Raw genomic sequence first — 25,000 nt, 5'->3', positions numbered from 1 at the left:
GTAAGTTTCTACGGAAATGGGTAGATAAAAAACAAAGAGAAAAATAAAATGAAAACAATAATCGGGTTTCGAATACGGGGCACAAAGTGCTAAGCCACGACATCAGCAACTGTACGAGCGCTTCCACTGAGGTAGTTACGTGCTCAACGGGATATGAAGCACCTCAAAAACTTTGACTGTCGTTTTCTCAGAAACGGTCGAGTATCTATGGATAAACCGAGACACTTCTGCGCTTACTTTGAGCCCTCTTCCACTGAGTGAAGTTTCTGGGAAATCGGGTTGTGGCACTTGCCATGTTTTCTTTGTCAGCATGGGGGTGGTATGACGCTGCGTACCTCCGATCTGCAATTGACTTACCCACCTACGATCCAGTCACTGGGGGGGGGGGGGGGGGGCTAAAGTTTACCGTGGCTTCTGAACCACGGTGGAAATCGGAATCCTTCACATTAACTGACTTGGTCAGATGTGACAGAAGTAATAAATAACAGACGAAAACCGTAGGACTGGACCGGGGACTGAACTAGAGACCTTGGATCCATAGTCTGGCGCTTTAGTATTGATGCAGCAATTTATGAAACACCTTTCAGTCTGTAAATCGTTTCTTCAGAAGAGCAAGACGACACATTACCTCGTTGTCACATAGCTATCTCTCAAGTGGACGACGCATGAGCATGTCACTAGCACAGTACGTGGGCTGATAACATCAAAATCCACCTGATGGTGACTATGTTGACGCAGACATGTCAGGTATTACGATTTGTCCGTAATCATCACGATGTTTAGGCTAAAATTACGGTCGTACGGGAGCTGCTGCTAAAATTACGGAATTCGTTACTTGATTTATTTTAGTAGTGTGACAAAAAAATCTTTTTCGGCGCATTATTTTGTAAAGCAGTATGTTTCAGAAGTAAAGCAATACCTTTTCATCATCTGTTTATCACATCATCTGTATAACATACACAGGCACTTCTCCAATACAATGGTGCCGCGCTAACTTCACTACTGTGGGTGCGTAAGCTTGCAGTTATATTGCGATTTGGCGTACTGATGTTAACGCTGTGACGTCACAGTAGAGTGTAAACCAACGGAGTAGCATTTAAATTAACTCTCCCACTTTCTTTAGTCTCTTTCGCGCTTAAATATTTACTTTTCAAGCGTTACAATTAGAATTTTGTTGTCAATTTAAAAAAAGTGAGTTGGAGGGCTCCCGGACTCAGCTCCCCATTTATTGTCCCGGTTACTTTTATTTATTTATCTACACGTCAAGATCCGTAGGACCAAATTGAGGAGCAAATCTGCAAGGTCATGGAACGTGTTAGTACATGAGATAACAACATAGAAGAAATAACAGGTAAAACTAAAATGTTTATGAACCCGACAAAAGTCAAGCCATTAGTTTAAGTAAACGCAATCAACAATACAACAAGAATCAGCTTAATTTTTCAAGGAACTCCTCGACAGAATAGAAGGAATGACGCACGAGGAGACTCTTCAGTTACGATTTGAAAGCGAGTGGACTACTGCTAAGATTTTTGAATTCTAGTGGTAGCTTATTGAAAATGGATGCAGAAGTGTACTGCATACCTTTCTGCACAAGAGTTAGGGAAGTGCGATCCAAATGCAGATTTGATTTCTGCCGAGTATTAATTGAGTGAAAGCTGCTTATTCTCGGGAATAAGCTAATATTGTTAACAAGAAATGACAGTCAGGAATATACATATTGAGAGACCAATGTCAAAATACCCAGACTCGTGAACAGGAGTCGACAAGAGGTTGGCGAACTTATCTCACTTATTGCCCGAACCGCCCGTTTCTGAGTCAAAAATATCCTTTCAGAGTGGGAAGAGTTACCCCAAAATATATTACCATACGATATAAGCGAATGAAAATAAGCAAAGTAGACTCATTTTCGTGATGAACGACCACTCACTTAAGATACCATTCGAATTGTAAAAATGGCAGCATTAAGTCTTTGAACAAGATCCTGATTGTGAGCTTTCCATGACAGTTTACTATGTATCTGAACACCTAGAAATTTGAACTGTTTAGTTTCATATGCCCATTCTGTGAAATTAAAACGTCGGGTTTGTTGAACTGTGTGTTAGAAACTGTAAAAACTGAGTTTTATTGTGATTTAGCGTTAGTTTCTTTTCTACAAACCATGAACTTATGTCATGTCATGAACTGCACTACCGAGCCAATGTTGCACACAACATACTTTACTACCAAGATAGTGTCATCAGCAAACAGAAATATTTTAGAGTTACCCGTGACACTAGAGGACATGTCATTTATATACATAAGATACAGGAGTGGCCCCAACACTGATCCCTGGGGGCGCCCGCCATTTTACCATACCCCACTCAAACCCCACATCACAGCTATTCTCAACACTGTGAATAGTGACCTTTTGTTGCCTCTTGGTAAAGTAAGAAGTGAACCAGTTGTGTGCTGCTCCACGTATTCCGAAATGGTCCAACTTCTGGAGGAATATTTTGTGATCAACACAATCAAACGCCTTAGTAAAATCAAAAAAATATCCCTATCGCTCGAAACCTTTTGTTTAACCTATCCAATACCTCACAGAGAAAAGAGAATATAGCATTTTCAGTTGTTAAGTTGGTATCTTCTTTCCGAACTTGTCAGCTCTGATGTTGGGACGAGCTTCGGAACGCGCACTGGAGTTAAAATAATGTAAAAGATTTATTTGGTGTATTACCTAATCTGTCTCAGTCCTTGAGACACTGTCCGTCATTTTTTATTAGTGGCCTTAGTGCACAAATACTTCGCTGGTGGCTACGTCGACTACGCACAGTTGCTGGCCGACGAGTTGCCTTTATTTTGAAAGCCCGCGCTTACCTGGGCAGTGGAGTTGGCTCTGGCGGCCAGCGCGCCGCAGAGGTCGGCGAGCGCCAGCAGGAGCGACAGAAGCAGCGGCAGCGGCCGGGGGCAGCGGCAGCGGCCAGAGCTGCCGGTCGTGGCCATGTCCTCGCGTAGACTACGGCCTCCGCGCTGGCCGCCGCTCCTCCCCCACCAGGGGCGGCCTCTGCCGCCGCCGCCGCCGCTGCGCCTCACAAAATACACGCGGCACGCCTTTCTAGGCCGCCGCCGCCGCCCAGTGTCTTATGGATGTCGCCGCTGAATTACAAACTGCTAGTCGTGATACAGCTGTCCGTATAAACTCTTCCTTCCACTCTACCACTTGAGAGAAGAACGCAGCAGGTGCCCTAACTCGATTTCCCAGACACTTCGCTCAGTGGAAGAGGAGTCAAAATAAGCGAACACGTGTCTCAGCTTACCCGTATATACTCGACAGTGTCCGTGAAAACATATTCAAAGTTTTCGAGGTAGTTTGCGTGCCTTTGAGGGAGTAAATGGTTCAACCGAATCGGTGACGGTGGATAACGTCGCGGCCTCACATTTCTGCACCCCCCGTTCGGAACCCGATTATTATTTTTATTGGAGACACAGATGAATTACAGACATTGGCCTGCGAGTAGGCATTGATTTAAATCAACGCTAAAAGTTGAATATTTGTTCCGGGCTGTAAGTCGGACCCGCGTCTCCTGCTTACCACGCACGTGCTCGGACCACTAAGCTATGCAGACACAGTGGTCGTCGCAACTGCACGTACTACCCCAGTACGCCTCCCGTCAGACCCAAATTCTCAACTTACCCACGCTCTACTATCGTAGTGCCCCTTCCACGTTATCCTCATTACTAGCCGCATTTAGCTGATTCCCGTAAGAGTTCGAGCTTGGTGTGCATCCGCACAGAAGAGATAATTCTCCGTCCTCGCCTCGTGTGTGTTCTTTCGGACATGTTCGAAAGAACAGACACCATTTGATTTAAATCAGTGCCCACTCGCAACCATTGTCTGTAATTCCTTTGCGTCTTAATTCGAAGTGGCTGCTGGATAAAAGTGTTGGCTGTTCTTTCGGGCATGTCCGAAGAACAGATACGACTTACAAATATTACTTTATTTTTGTTTTTAGTTTATCTACCCATGTTTCTAACAGATTAATACACGAATGTTTTCCAATGTGTATTAAAATAACGTTGTCCTTATTCGAAAACTAATTCCATGGTGAATGAATTTAAAGTAAATGATTGGAAACATTATTTGAAATTGTTTTCGGTGAAATTCCTATGGTGTATTTAGATTCATAATAAATTATAAGCGCCACTTTTCGGTGAAGTAGTCCGTTATGCAATGTTTGCTGAGAAATTATTGCCAGCGCGTGTAGTCTTCAGCAATGTTAACGACGTTTCTTTGCCGAGTCATATTCTTACGAAGAAATGTCGCTATGGCAAACCTGCCTTTGCGCGATGCTCACATTGTTTGGAATTCAAGTTTGGAAACAGACGGTAGGCCGAAGGACTCACGTTAGGCAAACATGGGGGATAGCCGAACAACTAAAAATATAGGGTCTTCAGTTTGGCAGCCACTACTTGCATCGTACGGGAAGATGCCTTGTCCTGCAGCAAAGGGATCCGCTTCATCAGCTTCCTACTGCCACATTCAGATAATCGAGTAGCCTCCGGTTACGCTAGAGCCCAGACCAATAAGACATCGTCTTTGTACCAGAAGACTTACGCCATGCGGCTTTTTTTGATGATTTTAGGGTGCTTAATTTCTTCGATCGCGTGGTTCGTACTGAGGCGCTATTCCCTTGAATATTCCTCGCTTTCGCGATAATAACTTGGAGTTTTGCTTCATTCTGAGTCGCTAATCTAGTCATAAAGTCCCTTCCATCGTCAAAATGGACCAAAAGCGCTCTGGATGTCTCAATTCGTGCCTTCTTGTGACCTTTGTTGAGAGATTTCCGCAGCAATTTCGATGAAAGCTTCCTTATGTCTAGGTAATTCTTAAAAATTACACCAATACGCGTCCAGGAATTGGCGAGTACCTCGGCTATCCTTTTTGTGAATATTCGCTGGTCCTCAATAAAAATAATGGAATAAGCACTCTAGGCCATCAAGTTAAGGAGCAAATGAATGCTGCGACTGCCGTTGTGATCACTTTGTAGTCAATTTGTAATTGACGTCATGAATATAATATGCCTTTGGTTTGAGTGATCAACTCGCTATGAACAGCGAATGTACACTCCTGGAAATTGAAATAAGAACACCGTGAATTCATTGTCCCAGGAAGGGGAAACTTTATTGACACATTCCTGGGGTCAGATACATCACATGATCACACTGACAGAACCACAGGCACATAGACACAGGCAACAGAGCATGCATAATGTCGGCACGACGGTTCAATCCCGTCTCCAGCCATCCTGATTTAGGTTTTCCGTGATTTCCCTAAATCGTTTCAGGCAAATGCCGGGATGGTTCCTTTGAAAGGGCACGGCCGATTTCCTTCCCCATCCTTCCCTAACCCGAGCTTGCGCTCCGTCTCTAATGACCTCGTTGTCGACGGGACGTTAAAACAACACTAACCTAACCTAAGTACAGTGTATATCCACCTTTCGCAGCAATGCAGGCTGCTATTCTCCCATGGAGACGATCGTAGAGATGCTGGATGTAGTCCTGTGGAACGGCTTGCCGTGCCATTTCCACCTGGCGCCCCAGTTGGACCAGCGTTCGTGCTGGACGTGCAGACCGCGTGAGACGACGCTTCATCCAGTCCCAAACATGCTCAATGGGGGACAGATCTGGAGATCTTGCTGGCCAGGGTAGTTGACTTACACCTTCTAGAGCACGTTGGGTGGCACGGGATACATGCGGACGTGCATTGTCCTGTTGGAACAGCAAGTTCCCTTGCCGGTCTAGGAATGGTAGAACGATGGGTTCGATGACGGTTTGGATGTACCGTGCACTATTCAGTGTCCCCTCGACGATCACCAGTGGTGTACGGCCAGTGTAGGAGATCGCTCCCCACACCATGATGCCGGGTGTTGGCCCTGTGTGCCTCGGTCGTATGCAGTCCTGATTGTGGCGCTCACCTGCACGGCGCCAAACACGCATACGACCATCATTGGCACCAAGGCAGAAGCGACTCTCATCGCTGAAGACGACACGTCTCCATTCGTCCCTCCATTCACGCCTGTCGCGACACCACTGGAGGCGGGCTGCACGATGTTGGGGCGTGAGCGGAAGACGGCCTAACGGTGTGCGGGACCGTAGCCCAGCTTCATGGAGACGGTTGCGAATGGTCCTCGCCGATACCCCAGGAGCAACAGTGTCCCTAATTTGCTGGGAAGTGTCGGTGCGGTCCCCTACGGCACTGCGTAGGATCCTACGGTCTTGGCGTGCATCCGTGCGTCGCTGCGGTCCGGTCCCAGGTCGACGGGCACGTGCACCTTCCGCCGACCACTGGCGACAACATCGATGTACTGTGGAGACCTCACGCCCCACGTGTTGAGCAATTCGGCGGTACGTCCACCCGGCCTCCCGCATGCCCACTATACGCCCTCGCTCAAAGTCCGTCAACTGCACATACGGTTCACGTCCACGCTGTCGCGGCATGCTACCAGTGTTAAAGACTGCGATGGAGCTCCGTATGCCACGGCAAACTGGCTGACACTGACGGCGGCGGTGCACAAATGCTGCGCAGCTAGCGCCATTCGACGGCCAACACCGCGATTCCTGGTGTGTCCGCTGTGCCGTGCGTGTGATCATTGCTTGTACAGCCCTCTCGCAGTGTCCGGAGCAAGTATGGTGGGTCTGACACACCGGTGTCAATGTGTTCTTTTTTCCATTTCCAGGAGTGTATTTCCGTGTAACCCCTCAGCTTCAAGCTCCCGCTTCCCCATACAAGTAGGGATTGCTGTTGTGGATTTTGAATTTAGGGGCCTCACTAAGGACTGTTTCTACCCCTTCTGATTTTAGTGACCTCAGTGTCATGGACGCAGTTAGAACAAGCAGAGATGCAATTTTTGATTGATCACACTTAATTTTGTGCTTGTTTCACTATTCTTATCCTGGGCCAATTTGTCCAAATTACGACTGTGTCACTGATGTTGCGATGGGTACCTGCCGCACGCAGCTGAAACATTTTTAAAAACATGTGGGAAATACTAGAACGAAGCTGCCTTTAAGCAGTCGCTGCATTGCTTTAATATTTTTGGATATAAGAACAATATATCGTAGTTTCTCCTTATCTACGCCAGGCGCAACGAAGAAGCACCATGGCTGTTAGGCTGGTTTAACCGCGTTAGGTTGCCTCGTTATAGAGGACCAATAATTGAAAGAGGCCGGACGAGGTCTTGTCATCCGAAGTGAAGGGAAAAAGCGTCTTTTGTGTGTCCGTATATTTGAGTTCTTCTTTCGTTTCTGATTCACGGTAATTTTATTACATGTTTTCCAGATTTGTAGGAACATGATACGTGATGTTTAAGACTGACTACGGAAATAGAGCGAAAAGAAACTGGTTAATTGAGGCCCGTTTTCAAAATGGGAATGAGTTTGTATTTGATATATTAAGGATTTTTATTTGATATATTAAGGACGAAGTATCACGACTTTATACACGCAGTGCTATAATCGTCTTAATAAAATCTGCACAAAGAGAATGTGTGTATTGGATCATGAGATGTTGTACGGCTGGATGGCAGTCCACAATTTTGAGCCCACTCGTACACGTTCCATTGTTCGGAGAGAGACACTGTGCTGACAGATAACAGTTTTTGACGCACCGTGTTTATGGGAATCGAGTTTTTCATCCATCGTATTTCCGATATTTCAACGTCCAATATCCTAGCGATTTATTTTTTGCTCTGTTTTAAATTCAGTGTTTGGCCAGTATTCGCAGTGTAGAGTTTCTACTTAAATTGCGGACAGAAAAAAACATAACATCATTTTTACCATAGAACATTGTCTGGCGCCGTTGTAAAAATGACACTTTTATTTACCCACATGATGATGTAGTCACAGTTTGTTTGCCGCGAACCGATACGGATTTCGGCATCTGCAGAGACTTAGAGAGGCGGGTGAAACACGAACACTACTCTAACGGTCCGAACCATGTTCCAATAATTCTTTAAGCAATCTCTGAAATGTCGGCTCTTTACTTGGGCTTGCATAGATTTACAATCTCCTTCACTGTTTTAATTTAATCGACGCTAATGATCTGTGAATAGCGTCTTGCAATATTTGTGCGGATTGTGAAAATTCACCAAAAGCACTTTTCCGTTAGAGGATGTAGGAGATTTGTGAAATTAAGTGGCATGGAGACATTTAAAAAGAGAAAGAAATGTATAAACACTGACAGACTGTGGTCAACTCCTTCATTCACATATGTCTAAGTGAGTGTGATTTCTCAGTCCCTAACAACAAAGATGTCGATGATCTCGGACACACACACACACACACACACACACACACACACACACACACACAGAGAGAGAGAGAGAGAGAGAGAGAGAGAGAGAGAGAGAGATAGAGAGAGAGAGAGAGAGAGAGAGAGAGAGAGAGGGATAACAAACTCACTAAATTAGTTAGGCTCTCAAGTAATAGAAAATACTTCACTTATTGTTCAAAGCACCGAGCGGGGTGGCGCAGTGGTTCGACACTGGACTCGCATTCGGGAGGATGACGGTTCAATCCCGCGTCCGGCCATCCTGATTTAGGTTTTCCGTGATTTCCCTAAATCACTCCAGGCAAATGCCGGGATGGTTCCTCCGAAAGGGCACGGCCGACTTCCTTCCCAATCCTTCCCTAATCCGATGAGACCGATGACCACGCTGTCTGGTCTCCTTCCCCAAACCAACCAACCAACCTATTGTTCAAAGCGTTTCGACCAAAAACATATCCGGTTTAATTTTCCAGTCGACAAACCACTGCACTGTCTTATGAGACCATCAGTTCATACAATTTACGTGGAATGGTTTAATGAATTTGTTATCCTTCTTTTTGAGTGTCCCAAGTCATCGACATCCGAGTCATCAGAGACAGAGAAGTAATTTAGACAAACATAGATGAAAGAAAAATTTGTTGACATTGTCACCCAGGAGATACGCGGTCTGTTGTAAATTTTTTATTTGTGTTAGGGACTGAAAAACCACACAGTCAAGATCACACTTGAAATATTCTTTGTTTCTATCGATTACTAGTTTCGGCTAACGGTCTAGCCACCTTCAGATCATAAAACATTCTTAATTCGTTTTGGTGCCATTACGCTTCACACAGCCTCAAAATCTTTCACACACTTACTACATCCATACAGGACATAATTAAAAACAGCTTTTTATCATTCGTGCTAGAGTAATTGAACGATGGTCATAAAACAAAGACGATATGCCGTTACAATTTAGTAACTTACACAATCAGTATTACAGTATTTCGTAACAGAGATCATCATATGTATGTTTTAATGGGCATCGGTTGCCAAAACATATATGTGATGATCTCTGCTACGAAATGATTGAAACACTGATTTTGTCAGTTACTACGTTGTAACGGCATAACGCTTTTGTTTTATGATCATCATTCAATTATTCTGGTCACGAATGATGAAAAGCTGTTATTAATTATATCATGCATGGATGTTGTCATTTTAAGAAAGGTTTAAATACTGTGTGAAGCCGTAATGGCACCAACACGAATCAAGAATATTTTATGGTCTGAAGACGGCTAGGAATCAATCGAAATAAAGATTTCATGTGCGATGTTGACTAAATGGTTTGAGTCCCCAACATAAATAAAACATAGCTGAAAGATTTGGCCACAGTCTTAGTGATGGAAAGATCCTGGCATTCGGAAATCAATATGTCGATGATTATCGCAGGTTGAATCCCGCGCCGCGCGGAGTGGCCACGTGGTTAGAGACGCCATGGCATGGATTGCGCGGCCCCTCCCGCCGGTGGTTCGAGTCGTCCTTCGGACATGGGTGTGTGTGTGTGTGTGTGTGTGTGTGTGTGTGTGTTGTTCTCAGCATAACTTAATATAAGATATAAGTAGTGTGTAAGTCTAGGGACCGATGACCTCAGGTGTTTGGTCCCTTAGGAGTTCACACACATCTGAACATTTTTTGAATCCCGCCGCTCCCTAATGAGTGCAGCGTAGAGGCGTTGATTCACATATTAGCCGTGACTCGCAACAAAAAGTTCACTGGGCGAATAATGTCGAGTGAAGGATTTAATGTTTGGCTGTCACGATACGAGAAAATGCGTTTTATGTATCGAAACAGTGTTAAATATAAAACATCTTGTGGTTTTGAAGTCAGTACGTGATTCACTATTGAAGACGATTTTTGAACGAGGACGTCGTGGTCCCATTGAAGGTCATTTGCACATGTCGATTATCTCCCGGTATGGAGTCCACCTTCGTTATTGTTTATATTTCAGTTCCCGACGAAGTTGTAGTCCCATTTATCTCTTGCACTAATCGCAGTCATATATACCTTATCGTTATACAGGAATATGGCAAAGTATTTCCAGTCTAATAGTTCAGCTGTGCGATTTTTTCCACCCTTTCATTGTGACTGACTCGGCGAGTATGGCCAACTAGTCTGTTATGTGATATGGAAAATAGAAACGTTCCACAGGACTGCAATCCTCCTGAGCTCCAGCTACCGCAACGCTGTAAGCGAGCGTTTCCTACAGCGTCGGTACGCTCTAGTAAGCGCCCGTCAGCCTGTACTGTTGTGTACACGCTGGCATCATTGACGAGAGAGTATCGATCCCGGATTTGCGGCTCTGGGTTTCAGTGCAGTCTGCGGCACACTGATCTATTGTCCCTGCCCGAGGTGAAATCAGCTCAGTTTCCGTGCAGAGTGAAAGTTACTTTCATTCAGATGAACTCACTCTTGTTACGTTCACACTTGGCTGCCGCCGCAGTCACACCTACCACAGGAAGCAAAGAAAAGTCAGTACAGTAGCCAGAGATGGTCGTATTTGATAGCATTTCACTATTATAATAACGGATGACGAGAGCGTAGCTTTCCAATTGATGAAAAGATTGTCAGATCTCAGTCAGTGGAGAACTGATCTGAAACTTATTATTTACCCTTCTTGTATATAGAACAGCTGACAGTTCTTTTTGTAAATCCATTGAAGGGATTCTAAATTCACTACATGAAGAGGTCTGTCAGCACTGATCCACATGTACATGCAGGGCGTTGGGTAGTGATAATATTTCCCCCGTAGGGTGGCTTGTGGAGTATAGGCGAAGATTTCCGTCTGTGCGCACCTTTCGACCCTTCGATGCACGATGTGATCACCACGTATTAAAGGCACTGTTGGATTCTCCGAGGCACTGAGGCAATAAATACTTCTGTCAACTCCTACGAAACCGAAGTGCATTCTTCCTGTACTTCGACGGTCTGTTCTTTTACAGTTATTTAAAAACGTTAAATGAGAAGTTAAACTAGGTAACTGCATCGGACACCTTTTTATCAAACCACCACGACGGTCATAGTCGGTTTTTCACCGTCAACCTCTGGTGGGTACTGTGATATAGATCTGTATTTTTCCTTGCCGTGTGTGGAAACTATTGTATCCACTTGAGAATGATGATGAAAACCCTTGAAACACGTGATGTTGGCCGTACATGGACGAAGCAAGGTTATTACAAGTGGTATTTTCCCTATTTCTATAAAAACAGCGGCTCTTGAAGTCTATATTCAGTGTGAAGTCCTCGTGACTTCTTTTTCAGACTCATAGAGAATTTTTTTCTGCATTGATATTTCACTCTGTAGCGGAGTTTGCACTGTGGAGAATAATCACTCTTATAAAATGACCATTGCTAGCAAAAATTCTGTCTAAACGACTTGTTTTTTCGAACCTTGACCAAAAAATAGTGGGTTAAATTCGATTAGGCGTGAATACATTAGATTAGTTTTACTTCTTGTTTTATAGACTCATTATGAGGAGATCCTCAAGGATGTAGATAGAATATCTCATAAAATAGGAATACATAATACATATCTACAAAACAATGTAGATATGCTAATGTTCCTTCCGTAGATCCTAAGCTTTTGGTCCTCATGGATGTGGAACAAATAAAAAAAAATCTTAAACATATTTTCAGTGCTGACAAGAAACTTGTACAACGATCGTCAGAGGAAATATTACAACACTTAATTACACTGATGACATTACTACACTGGAGATAAATAGAAGTAAGATTTTATGTAACGCGCACGTTATGTGATATTATTAATAGTATACAGAGCGATACAGCTGCCCTTATCGATGTCTTTTTATATAAACCTGTAATGATATATTTAGCCTTTAAAAAGGCCGCGCGATATTTGTGTATTCTCTCGCTACCTACGCGCGAACTCTTAATCCTACGGAAAAAAAAAAATGAACAGCGCCTTTTTGTAGTGAATTTAATGTAGTTTAATTTTGTACTTTTATACGTTTTCGCAAGAGGCCGTATTTTTTGCGTTATTTGAGACAAACCTACAAAAGTGACAGTCAAACGCGGTCCCACTGGTCAGGATTTCTAGTAAGTTGCTTATGGCGCTCCTCTTACCACTGCACGAAATCTGTTGCTGTAAGAATTATTTCCGTCATTGACCTTATTACGCTACTAGCTTAATTTAGCACTTAAAAAACAGTAAAATTGAAGTTTATGTAAATTTTTCCCAACAGTCCACTGAATTTTAACAACTTGAAGTTAACAATTAAATCGTTGTATTCGTCAGTCCTTCCGACTACGAAATTATTGTGCTTGTAAGGGTTAAGTTTGGATCGAATTGTCAACGTAATATGTTTTAGCCTAACCTTTACAAAAGTCGTTTCACTTTCATTACCCTCACGGACAGGTTTAAATTATTAATGTTGATGAAATAGGCTGACTGTGCTGGTGGCGTAATAGCTCACTCTATTGAAACAAATTGTCGAATATCGAGAATACTACGTCTTGTCGCAAATTTTTGTATAGTGGTAGGAGGGGGTGCCTCGAACAACATACTATAAATCCTGGCTGATAAGCTATGAGTGTGGTGGCGGAGGTTCGTTTAAAGGTTACTTTTGTAAGTTTTTCTTCATTAACTCGGAAGCCGTGGTCTCCAGCGAAACGTAGCCCAGTGCAAGATTTAATCACATTAAATTTCCTACGCATAGTTGGAGTTTAGCGAGTGAGAGAATATGGAAATCTTGTGTGTGGTTTTTGAAGGCTAGATATAAAATTGCGGGCTGCATCAAACGACATCGCCAGGGGCAGCTGAGTCACCCCATATATTCAGCAAAGAAATTCGTCAGTGGGAGGTAGGAAGTGTGGGCCAACAGTGAATTCTTTAGGCTCCTGTTACATTGAACTTTAGTAGTAGTTAAACTTTTAAGGCTGCTGGCATGTGTTTGAAAATGTGTGTTCCTGAGCAGTGGACAGCTATGTGGACCTAAATGAATAACTTTAAATCGGTGTTGAGTTTATTGTTAGTGCAGCATTATTTCCATGAACTGAGATGTTGGTTTGAAAAAGAAATATATTAATTGTAACAAATTTCGTTAGGGAATAAAGATAGTGAAAAGCCCTAGTTAGTATCTCTTGTGCATTTAACTGCCTCTGCAGAACGTTGGTGAGTTCACATCAAAAACAATTCTTATTACATGTTTTTGGACTCTGGAAACCTTAGCTTCACTTTATGAATTACTCCAAAAAAAAAAAAAAAAAAAAAATAAGATATGTATAAGGGGCGTTCAAAAAGAAACGAGCTGGAGGCATAATTACAGAAACCAGTGCCTGTACGTTAGAAGTATTGACCCTGGCTGTTGAGATACTTGTCCCACTGCGACACAAGGCGGTTAATGGCTGTCTCATAAAATTCCCGGGACTGCGATGTTAACCAGTCCCGCACGAGTGCGGGAAAGGTTATGCTGACTTTCTTCTTTGACCAAATGGCCCCCTTCTGATTCACATCCTGCAGCACGAGACAACAGTGAACGCCTAGCGTTACGAGCAAACCTTAACCACCGCGTTCCAACCGATCAAATCAAAATGACCAGGCAATGTCACCCGTTGGGTCATTCTGATCCACGACAATGAAAAGCTTCATACAGCGAACAAAATCGCGGCACTCCTGCAGAAATTCAAATGGGAGATTCTCGGCCACCCTCCATACAGTCCGGACCTCTCTCCCTGTGACTAGGTCATTTTTGGTCCCCTTAAAAAGGTTCTGAGGGGCAAACGATTCACCTTGGACGACGATGTCCAGCTGTACGTGCGGAACTGGTTAACATCACAGTTCCGGGAATTTTTTGAGACAGCCATTCACCGCCTTGTCACAGTTGCACAAGAGTCTCAACAGCCAGGGTCAATACTTCTAACATACAGGTACTGGTTTCTGTAATTATGCCTCCGGCTCGTTTTTATGTGAATGCCCCTTATATAGTACTTCTTTTATTCGTTATCACTCTTGCCTGACAACATCTAGATTGCAGGTAAAAGTTTGATTATACGCTCCAGCTGTTCTGTGGCATGCTCATACCAGTTGAATGGCGATAGATGTGCGTGTTACATCGCCATTGCGGACAAAGTACCCGCTCAGTGGGGGAGCCTGGAGCGGCAGCGCTGGCCTGGGGCCGTTGAGCGACTAGACATCCGCTTTCTTACGCCTGCGTCCCGCTACTCAGGCACTAGAGAGCGCAATGACGTCGCCGCTAATGACAGTCACCTGGCGCCCTGGGGGGAGGCGCGGCCCTGCCGCGAGTGTACTCTGTCGACTCGCGACAGTTTCTCCCAACGAGGCCCGTGCTGAGAGCACAGGCAGTGCGGTGCTGTTTACCAGCATCCCAGATACTGACGTCTGAGGGCCGTCTGCACCGACGTCGATTAAAAGTTGACCGCGGTTTAGCCAGCGCTTAACCTGTTCAGCGCAAAATTCGACTCCCTGAACACTGACTAAAATTACACCAAGGAACTGATGACAGTTAAAGTTGAACGAGGTCGGAGGCTCGTCTATCTTGAATTGATCGCGGTTACAATAAAATAAATATGTACTGTAATAAGATGGCGGCACGTTTTGATGTTTTAGACGGCACTGAAGTTGAAGAAATGTTATATCGTCACCATGTACTCGTAAATCCCACACCAACCATATTAGCGTACTTGTGAAAAGTGAAATGCTTTCGAAGTTTACGGCGGATAGGAAATTTGAAGAGAGATTTCGTCTTTCAAAAGAAAGAGTGTGGTTTTTATTAGGTCAAGTCAACGAGAGGTTGGAATTTTCTCCTTATCGGCATAACCCAACCTCGCGCATGAACAGACTTCTAATGACGCTAAGTTAGGGTGACCATTCATTCCAATGTTCTGTACAGGTTCCAAAACTCTCGGAGCCGAGGCTTTGTCAAAATTGTTTCGTGTACTTTTAAACTGCTTGTGAGCCATACGAATAAATAAATAAATCTGCGCAACGGTACAAATGTCGACTGTATGTCCTGTGTGTCTTTGTAGCAAACCTGTTCCATTCACCCACAGTACTTCCTGTTGACAACAGTAGTGCCCACTTTGCTCTTCGCCCTCAAGCTGGCACTCAGAACAGCTTGGTGCGATATGGCATTTGTCTTTCCGTCAGTGTTAGTGGTACTTCAACACTGATACAGACGCATATGGATAGATTTACTCATGAAGAGTTTGGCTATATGCATCTCGTGTGTGGGCGTGCTGAATGCAGTGGTAGAACAGTGCAACGAAGCTACGTTGAACAGTTCTTACAGCAACCGGAACTCGATCATATACTTTTGCATCTGTACGTAGGCACCAACGAAAAACCTGTTTCATCCATGTTTTGACGATTGCATATTTTACGCTTTTTCGCTGCTGTGAAGGTATGTTCACAGGAACGAAATTTATCTTGGATAAATAACAGAATAAATTGTTTTACGCTTAACCCGATAAGGTTTAAAAGAAAAAAACAACTTGATTATAGTAGGTTCGTTACTTGCTGTGAACACCCGAATAACATTCAAAAGCAGAAATGCGCGAAATGGTGTAAGCTATATCTGCTGAAAAGGATGGGGTACAGCAGTGTCAACGACTTAAAGGAGCTCAGGGTTGAGCCAAAGATTTATAATAATATCTTCCGTATGGGTAAACTACTCTCACTTGTAATCCCCGCGAGCGAAGAAAGATACGTTAATGAGAAAGTCCATATCCCCTTTGCATCTGGGTCTTAATGTGAGTGCCTCTATATCGCTCCTTGATCCACGGGGTTATCATGATCCGTTAGAAAATCAGGTGACAGTAGAAGAATCAGGGCTCGGGGGCTCGTAGGCGTCTGGAAATCGTGTCAGTGAATCTTGTTTTTTTTCCCTCCATTTGCGATAATTGCTGCGTAATTATTTTTTATTAACTTCTTGTTTTACTGTATTGTGGATCTTTTTTTTTTCTCTCGACAATGTACCGATGTATAAAGTTGAATGAATTCGTAATGGTGGCGTTCCATTTACAATTTGAAATGCTGGTAAACGTACAGTGTAGTCGAAAAGCAGTTGGTGAGTCGAAGTGGATGAATTTTGTGTCGAAATCAATGAATGTTTTGTCAAAATTGTTTCGTATATTTTTATTTTTAGATATATGTACTTTTTTATGTACAATGGCAAATATCAGCCAGAGGAGAAAAGATCGCATCTGTGTAGGCGACGTCCCGTCTCCACTACATCAGAAATGCTAAACATCATGAAAAGTATGAGCGTCTACACTGACGGAAAAAAAAATCACTACAGCAAGAAGTAGTTGTGCGACATAAACGAAAGTCGGTAGGCGTGTTTCTGTATCTGAAAGATGATCTCTGTTCAAATTTCGCGCCAGTCGTATAACAGTGGTACTAGTAGCATATCAGGGTTGCTCTAAATACACACTGTAAAGGTCGTGAGCGTTAATTACCTTCGAGATTGGACGTGGTGAGTTAATGTTGGTCAAGAATACCTTTAAAGCAACAAAGACGGCATTGTCAAAATCTCACTGAGTTTGAATGAGGTCATGTTATAGGCTACTAGTAGCTGGATGTTCCTTCTGTGATTCTGCAGAAAGGTTTAGCAGGAATCTAGCCAGTGTACATAATGGATGGTAGCGGTGGTCGTTATTGTGTACGGTCGCAAGAAAAGTGAGCTCTGGATGGCCAAGTGGCATTATCGAGAGGGAAGACCATCGTGTTCGGCATATGGCTCTGTCGCATCGTTCTGCATCTGCAATAATTTGAGCAGTAATTGACACCACAGTGACATAAAGAACTGTTATATATCGAATACTTAATGGACAACTCCGATCCAGACACCGCGTAGTGTGCAGTCCATTTTTCCCAAACAACTCTATTTGCAACTTCAGTGGTGTCAAGCGAAAGCTCATTGGAGTGAGTAGTGGAGATCTGTTGCGTTTTCTAATGGAAACCGGCTCTGCGTCGGTGGCAGTGATGGTCGTGTGTCGGTTAGGAGGCCAGTTGAGGGCCTGCAGATAACCTGTCTGCGAGCTAGACACCTTGGACCTACACCTGGACTTTTGGTTTGAGGTATGATTTCATATGACAGAAGTAGCGCTCTCGTGTTTATTCCGCGTACGCTGACAGTAAAATTGTACGTCAGTCCGGTCACGCGAATTGTTGTGCTGCCACTCATGAACAGCATTCCAGGGGGTGCTTTTCCAACAGTATAATGCTCCCCAACAAACTGCTGTTGTGTAGCATTAACCGACTCTATATTAACCGACCAAGTACAACAGGCATCAAACTATATCCCACAAACTGACATCCGGCAAGTGTGCAACACGATGCAGGCGCGTTTGCATGCTTGCATTCAACATTCTGGCTGTTATATAAGTGATTTATGTATCGGCAGTTCACATTTGCAATGGATTGCCTGATGTTTCTGCGATCTTGCAATGTTAATCACTTAAATATGTTACCAAGAGAAACGTATTCCAGACATTTCATTACTCTACGTTAATTATTTTTTGGTGTTGCTATTTCTTTTTCTGTTAGTGTATTTTATTGTGCTTCGAATCCCGAAATGAATAAAACTATGGACGATATCGAGCAGTTTTAGAAAATTAGATGCTGAAAAAGACACTACAAAAAGAAAAACCTTTGGTTTCTAAAAACAATAATATACTATACAGGCTGTCATTGTGCAGTATGTAGCTGATAGCAGTGAGTTTTATCTCGAAATAGAATTAATGTATTGCAATAAAATCTAACGATATCGAAAACACCGCCATTGAGATAGAAACGAGTACTAACCGGCATGAGGCGCGAAACTTAACAGAAATAACTTTAGAAACTGTATTTTTTAAATAAAATTTTATAATTAAAAAAGTGTGAAGAATCAGAGACTGGTATTCGAAGAGTCTCTTGTTCGAATCTCTTTAGTAGCAATTTTTTTACTTTTATTTAAATTCTATATGTGTCAAATGGAAATTAAAAGTAAATGAATACTGAGTCATAAAAAATATAAAATACTTGTAACACGAAAAAATATATCTTCGCCTCAGTTTAGTGTTAAATGTTTTTTACTATGTAAATAAGAATAAAATATTGCAATAATCATTTTCACGATACATTGCTTTTACGATGGAATATGTTGCATTCCGTATTTGTTTCGTTCTGCGGTCAGCTGTTATATCCGTCGCTGAATGAAATATTTTATTTCTTAGAGCAGGTAAGATTTACGGTGCATATAATACAAAATGAAGGAATGGTAAAGTTCCAACGACTTCATATATTCTAGGACAAGAATTTAATGGTATTTCGAAGGTAATTTTATTGCAGTCGTGACGTTTGGAAATTTTTGGTAAGTTTCTATGGGACCAAGCTGCTGAGGTCATCGCTCCCTAGGCTTACACACTACTTAGTCTAACTTAAAGTAACTTATGCTAAGGACAACGCACAGATACCCATGCCCGAGGGAGGACTCGAACCTCCGATAGGGGGAGTTGCACTAACCATTGCAAGGCGCCCTTGACCGAGCGGCTACACCACGCGTCCGTGATGTATGGACTGCGATCTTGAAACAACTCTGCACTTGAGAAATAATAATTATAATAATGGTAATAGTGCAGTGAAGACTTCAAAATACTGCTGGGACATGCGTAGGTGGAAAATTAAAAAATATGTATCTTATTAAAAAGTGGATTCTCTAGAAAACCCTATGTCATAAAGAATATTCATGAGTAATTCTTTGCGGAATCTCTCAGATTTGTTTATTATTTTGTTATACGACAGTAGCAATTCTTATAACGTACAGCAAATTTTCAATCTGGTTATGTAGAAAATCTCAATGTAATTCCAAACGCGTTGTTAACACAGTACTGGACGTCGTACCCTTTCACCAGTAGCTGCGCTGAGCGATTGGCCGTCTGATAGTACGAGAATCGTAAAGCCGCAATGCGTCGTGTATTCAGTTCTCCAGAGCAGTCGCCATAAAGAACCCTGACGCCTGGAGAGTCGTCGACCGACTGAGCGCAGTGCTCGCGTGCCAACGCCCCGTCCCGCCCCGTCCCGGCTAGGCGGTGCGAGGTCGCCGTCGCGAGGTGACTCCACACAGTGTGAATAAGAAAGCCCGTAACGCTGCGCGACGGCGCGTGCCTCTAAATACACGGGCTGACAGCCCGCCGCGACGCTCTCCACGAGCCGTGAAATGAGTAGACCTCAGATGCGAGGCGGCTGGCCGGCATTAAGCTGAAGCTAAAGCTGGCCGTGAATCACACGCTAGTATAGATGAGCGCACTCACGCGACTTTCTCTTTACTGCGGGTGAACACCAAGTCACCAGAGAGTCTTACCGAGCGTAGAAAACCGAGATAAAATATTGCTGCTGTTGTTGTTGTCTTCAGTCCGAAACCTGATCCAATGACCGGCCGCAGTGGCCGAGCGGTTCTAGGCGCTTCAGTCCGGAACCGCGCGACTGCTACGGTCGCAGGTTCGAATCCTGCCTCGGGCATGGATGTGTGTGATGTCTTTAGGTTAGTTAAGTTTAAGTAGTTCTAAGTTCTAGGGGACTGATGACCTCAGATGTTAAGCCCCATAGTGCTCAGAGCCATTTGAACCTGATCCAATGAGATTCCGGTCTTAATTAACTTACAGCAGCGGCAACGCGTGATCAGTACCTTCACCACGCGATACCAGTGTTAATGTTACTGATGAGAGCGCAGTCACTAAACACGGTTGTCCGAAATTCATTCATCAAAAGAAGATGCAGCAAATACTCTGAGGTGACAAAAGTCATGGAATACCTCCTATATCATGTCGAACCTCCTTTTGCCCGGCGTAGTACAGCGGTTCGACGTGGCATGTCTCATAAAAATTCGATGGGTGGCCAAATTATTCGCTCGAATTGTCCGGAATGTTCTTCAAACCAATTGCGAACAATTGCGGCCCGGTGACATGGCGCTTTGTCATACATAAAAATTCCATCGTTGTTTGGGAACGTAAGTCTACGAACGTCTGAAAACGGTCTCTAAGTCGCGGAGCATGACCATTTACAGTCATTGATCGGCTGAGTTGCACCAGAGGACCCAATCCATTCCATGTCAACGCAACCCAAACTATTATGGAGCCACCATCAGTTTGCACAGTGTCTTTTTGACAACTATGCTCCATAGCTTTGTGATGTCTGCACCATACTTGAACGGAAATCGGAACTCATTTGATCAGGCCACTGTTTTTCAGTTGCCTATGCATCAACCGATATGGTCACGAATCCAGGAGAGGGTGCAGGCGATGTCGTGCTGTTGGCAAAGGCACTCACGTCCATCGTCTTCTGCCACAGCCCATTAACGCCACATTTCGCCGCACTGTCCTAACGGATACATTATTCGTACGTCTCACATTGATTTCTGCGGCTATTTCGCACAGTGTTGCTTGTCTGTTAGCACTGACAAAACTTGGCAAACACAGCTGCTCCCAGTCGTTAATTGATGGCCGTCGACCACAACGTTGTCCGTGATGATTGCTGAAATTTGGTATTCTCGGCACGCTCTTGACACTGTGGATCTGGGAATATTGAGACCCCTAACGATTTCCGAAATGGAATGTCCCTTGTGTCTAGCTCCAAGTACCATTCTGCGTTGAAAATCTGTTAATCCGTCTCGTGCGACCATAATCAAGTCGGAAACCTCACATATGAGTTACCTGAGTACAAATGACAGCCGGACGCTGTGGCCGAGCGGTTCTAGGCGCTTCAGTCCGGGACCGCGCTGCTGCTACGGTCGCAGGTTCTAATGCTGCCTCGGGCATGGATGTTTGTGATGTCCTTAGGTTAGTTAGGTTTAAGTAGTTCTAAGCCTAGGGGACTGATGACATCAGATGTTAAGTCCCACAGTGCTTAGAGCCATTTGAACCATTTGAGTACAAATGAAAACTCCGCCAATCACTGTCCGTTTACACTGAGCAGCCAGAACATTATGACCACATACCTAACAGCCGGTATGACCACATCTGGCACGCATAATAGTGGCTATGCGTCGTGGCATGCAAGCAGTGAGGCCTTGTTAGGTCGCTGGGGGGGGGGGGGGGGGGGGGTGTTGGCGCCACATCTGCACTCACAAGTCACGTAATTCCCGGGGAGGGCGCGCTGAGCTCTGAGGCCACGTTCAATCACATCCTAAATGCATTCAATCGGGTTCAGATCTGGCGAGTTGGGGGGGGGGGGGGGGCGGGGGTGCAGCACATCAATTGGAATTCGCCATTGTGTTTCTCGAACCGCTCTGTCACACTTCTGGCCTAGTGACATGGCGCATTATCTTGTTGAAAGAAGCAACTACTGTCGGGAAACAAGATGGACCTATGGATGCCCACGTGGATGTTCCCTAGAGCATAACTGAGCCGCCGTCAACTTGTATCCTTCCTGCAACAGAGGTGTCAAGGAGCTGTTCCCCTGAAAGACAACGAATTCGCGCCCTCCCATCGGTATGATGAAGAAGGTATTGGCATTCACCAGACCATGCGATGCTTTGCCACTGCACCAACGTCCAAGGGCGATGGTGAAGTGCCCATTTCAGTCGTAGTTGCCGATATCGCGGTGTTAACATTGCCACATGCACGGGTCGTCGGCTGCGGAGGCCCATCGTTAGGAGTGTTTGGTGTACCGTGTGTTCAGACACACATGTGCTGTGCCCAGCATTAAAAGTCTGATGTTAGTTCCTCCATAGTTCGCCGCCTGTCCTGTTTTACCAGTCTGTCCAGCCTACAGCGTCCGACATCTGTAATGAGGCGCAGCCACCCAACTCCACGACGCATGGATATGATTTCAACTTAGTTTCACCACGTGTTGAAGCCACTAGCCACAGCACTCTTCGAACACCCGACAAGTCATGCAGTTTCCGAAATGCTCGTACCGAGTCTCTGGGGAGTCAGAATCTGCTCTCGGTCAAACTCTGATACATCGCGCACTTACCGCATTCTACACACAGACAGCACGCTGACTGATACAACATGCACCGTGCGTATGTCCGGTTAGCAGTCATTCCTTGCCAGGTGACGCTACTATTGCCTGGACGGGTTTATACAACAGTTGGTCGGTGGTCATAATGTTCTGGCCATCAGTGTGTACCTTGTGTACGTGATACTACCGCCATTTGTGTATGTGCATATCGCTATTCAATGACTTCTGTCACCCCGGTGTACTGCGGAACAGAGTTAAATGACTGTTTTTTCGACACCTTACAATTGCCTCCCATTGCGATGCCTAAGTTTGAAATTTGGCTCTTCTGTCAAAGGTGCGTACAACCTTCCTCTGAAATGGTCCAAAAGCATGGCGCCCTGCAACTTCACCTTCGGCCTCGACGACGCCTCAAACAGTTGGTGTCAACACATCCGAGAAAAAGACCACAATCAGAAGACGATGTGACGTGTAACGTGGGTTATTGACATACCGGCACCAAATTTCCCTAGAATTCTGCCCAAACCCCCCTGTGGACGTGTCGCATAAGAAGGAGGTCATCACAGCCCCTATTGCCCACATTGCAGCCTTTGTTTTGACGCAGTGCGTTGGAGATGAGAATAACGAAGCCCAGTGTTGAAATCACGCGTTTTTGTTATGGGCGGCCGAGGAAAACATTTCAGATACACCGCCGCTCAGAACTGATACGAGAAGGTCTGTGTGGGTTGCATAAATAGCTTCAATGAAACCACCCCTTTTCCCTGCTGCTTTGATTCCCATAGACTTCACGGTCGAAAACGAAAGTTCGCAGTGAGATGGGCGACAGGAAGACGTTCTTGAAACTGTTGACACCCTCGGACGTTTCAATCATACTCTAAGTATATTGGGGGGGCTGCAGCCCCGTTAAACATGATCTCACCCTTTGAAGTGCAGCACAACCGCAATTTTTGCTCTTGGGTACTGGTTGGAACCATTAGGGACCAAGCAAAACTATTCGACGAAATTTGAACGGGGTCTGAAGCAGCAGAGGGTCCTTAGGATTTTCCAGCCCTCCTGTTTAGCGTCCTTCTGTGGTGTGATCACAGTTGGATGCGACGTTGAGACATGCGTAAATAAAACGGCAAAGGATCTCTCTCTAAGAACCCCTATTTCGGCAAAACCCTCGCCGGCATCCGTCCGTCATTATTGAGAATTTTGAAACTGAATGTGAACAGAGACAATCTGTGAAGCAGTCCAAGGCATCTGCAAGCAGCCAACTCCTTGACAGTGCTGCAGTTCCAGTTGCCTGCCTGCAAGCGACTCGGACTATTGTGTCTCTATAGACATTCATTTTTAAATTTCTCAGTAAAGATGGGTGGGTGCCACAGAGGGTTTTGCCAAAGTGAGGGTTCTTAGAGGTATCCTTTTCCGTTTTATTCACGCATGTGTCAATGTCGCAGCCATCCGTAATCACACCACAGGAGGACCAAAACAGGAGGGCTAGAAACGCCTAAGCACCTTTTGTTGCTTTCGATCACGTCCAGATTTCGTCTAATGGTTTTGAATGGCACCTACTCCTTCGAGACTGTGCACGAGAGCAAAAGTTGTGGTCGAACTGTACCACAAAGGGGTGCGATCACGTTTAATGGGGATGCGGCCCCTCAGTGTGCCCCTCAGTGTCCTTAGAGAAGGGTTGAAACGCCCGAGGGTGCTAGTAGTGTCAAAGGCTGTCAAGAACATCTTCCTTTTTCTCGTCACACTGCCAACTATCGTTTTTGACCACGAAATTAGTGGGATCACCGCAGTAGGGAAAGAGGTGTTCTCATTGACGCTCTTTGTGCCACCTCTTGAGGTTATTTTCGTGCCGATTTTGAGGAGCTGTGTGTCTGGAATGTTTTCCTCGGCCACACATGAGAAAACCGCGTGATTTAAACGCCGCGCTTCGCGGATCTGACCTCCATCGCAGGATCGCCAAAAGAAAGGGTGAAATGTGGGTAAGAGAGGCTGTGGCAATCTTCCCATCATGTGACACGTTCACAGTGGCCTTAGGCAGAATTGTGGTAGAATTTGATACTTATGTGGCACATTAAACGTCATGTGAACTTCCGAGCTGCGACCTTTTTCTCGCGTGTGTCGACACCTTGCTGTTCGAAGCGTCGTCGAGACTGAGGGTGAGGTCGCAGGGGGTCAAAGTTTTGCATCATTACAAATGAAATGTAAGTTTGGAATGCGGGTCTCACGGGGAGCGTGCAATGAATAAATCCTTGCAGTCGCACTATCCTCTGTGCCCTCGGTGACTCAGATGGATAGAGCGTCTGCCATGTAAGCAGGAGATCCTGGCTTCGAGTCCCGGTCGGGGCACACATTTTCAACAGTCCCCGTTGATTTATATCAACGCCTGTCGACAGATTAGGGTCTTGATTTAATTACCATTTCATTAGAAATGAAGGTTGTACGCACCTGTCAGCCAAATTTCAAACTTAGGCATCAGAATTACGTGGTTTCGAAGACAGTGATTGTTTAATTAAACACGGTTTTGCAAACGAGCCGTTCGTGATCTAACTGTGAATGTTTAGTCAGGAGCCGCCGCTAACATCATTTTGAAATATTGTCCTAGTTAGTGCAAATATACACCGAAGCGCCAAAGAAACTGGTATAGGCATGCGTATTAAAATGTAGAGGTATGTAAACAAGCATAATACGGCGCTACAGTCGGCAACACCTATATAAGACAAGTGTCTGGCGCAGTTG

At 44.6% G+C, this 25,000-nt stretch overlaps 2 protein-coding genes across 3 annotated transcripts in view; one reads left to right on the top strand and one right to left on the bottom strand.

Annotated features, from left to right (window-relative positions):
* Positions 1–2,986, bottom strand: part of LOC126412529 (uncharacterized) — a 168,772-nt gene extending 165,786 nt beyond the window's left edge. Inside the window, exon 1 of the mRNA XM_050082172.1 lies at positions 2,860–2,986. Coding sequence (XP_049938129.1) covers positions 2,860–2,985 — 126 coding nt within the window. The 5' untranslated portion in view covers position 2,986. The remainder of the gene's footprint in view (positions 1–2,859) is intronic.
* Positions 1–25,000, top strand: part of LOC126412527 (elongation factor-like GTPase 1) — a 593,784-nt gene that overhangs the window by 344,650 nt on the left and 224,134 nt on the right. The window lies entirely within an intron of this gene.

This window comes from Schistocerca serialis, chromosome 7, assembly GCF_023864345.2.
Source record: "Schistocerca serialis cubense isolate TAMUIC-IGC-003099 chromosome 7, iqSchSeri2.2, whole genome shotgun sequence".
Taxonomy (NCBI): Eukaryota; Metazoa; Arthropoda; class Insecta; order Orthoptera; family Acrididae; genus Schistocerca; species Schistocerca serialis.
The sequence above is the reverse complement of the archived record's forward strand: the minus strand, read 5'-3'. Positions and strand labels throughout refer to the sequence as shown.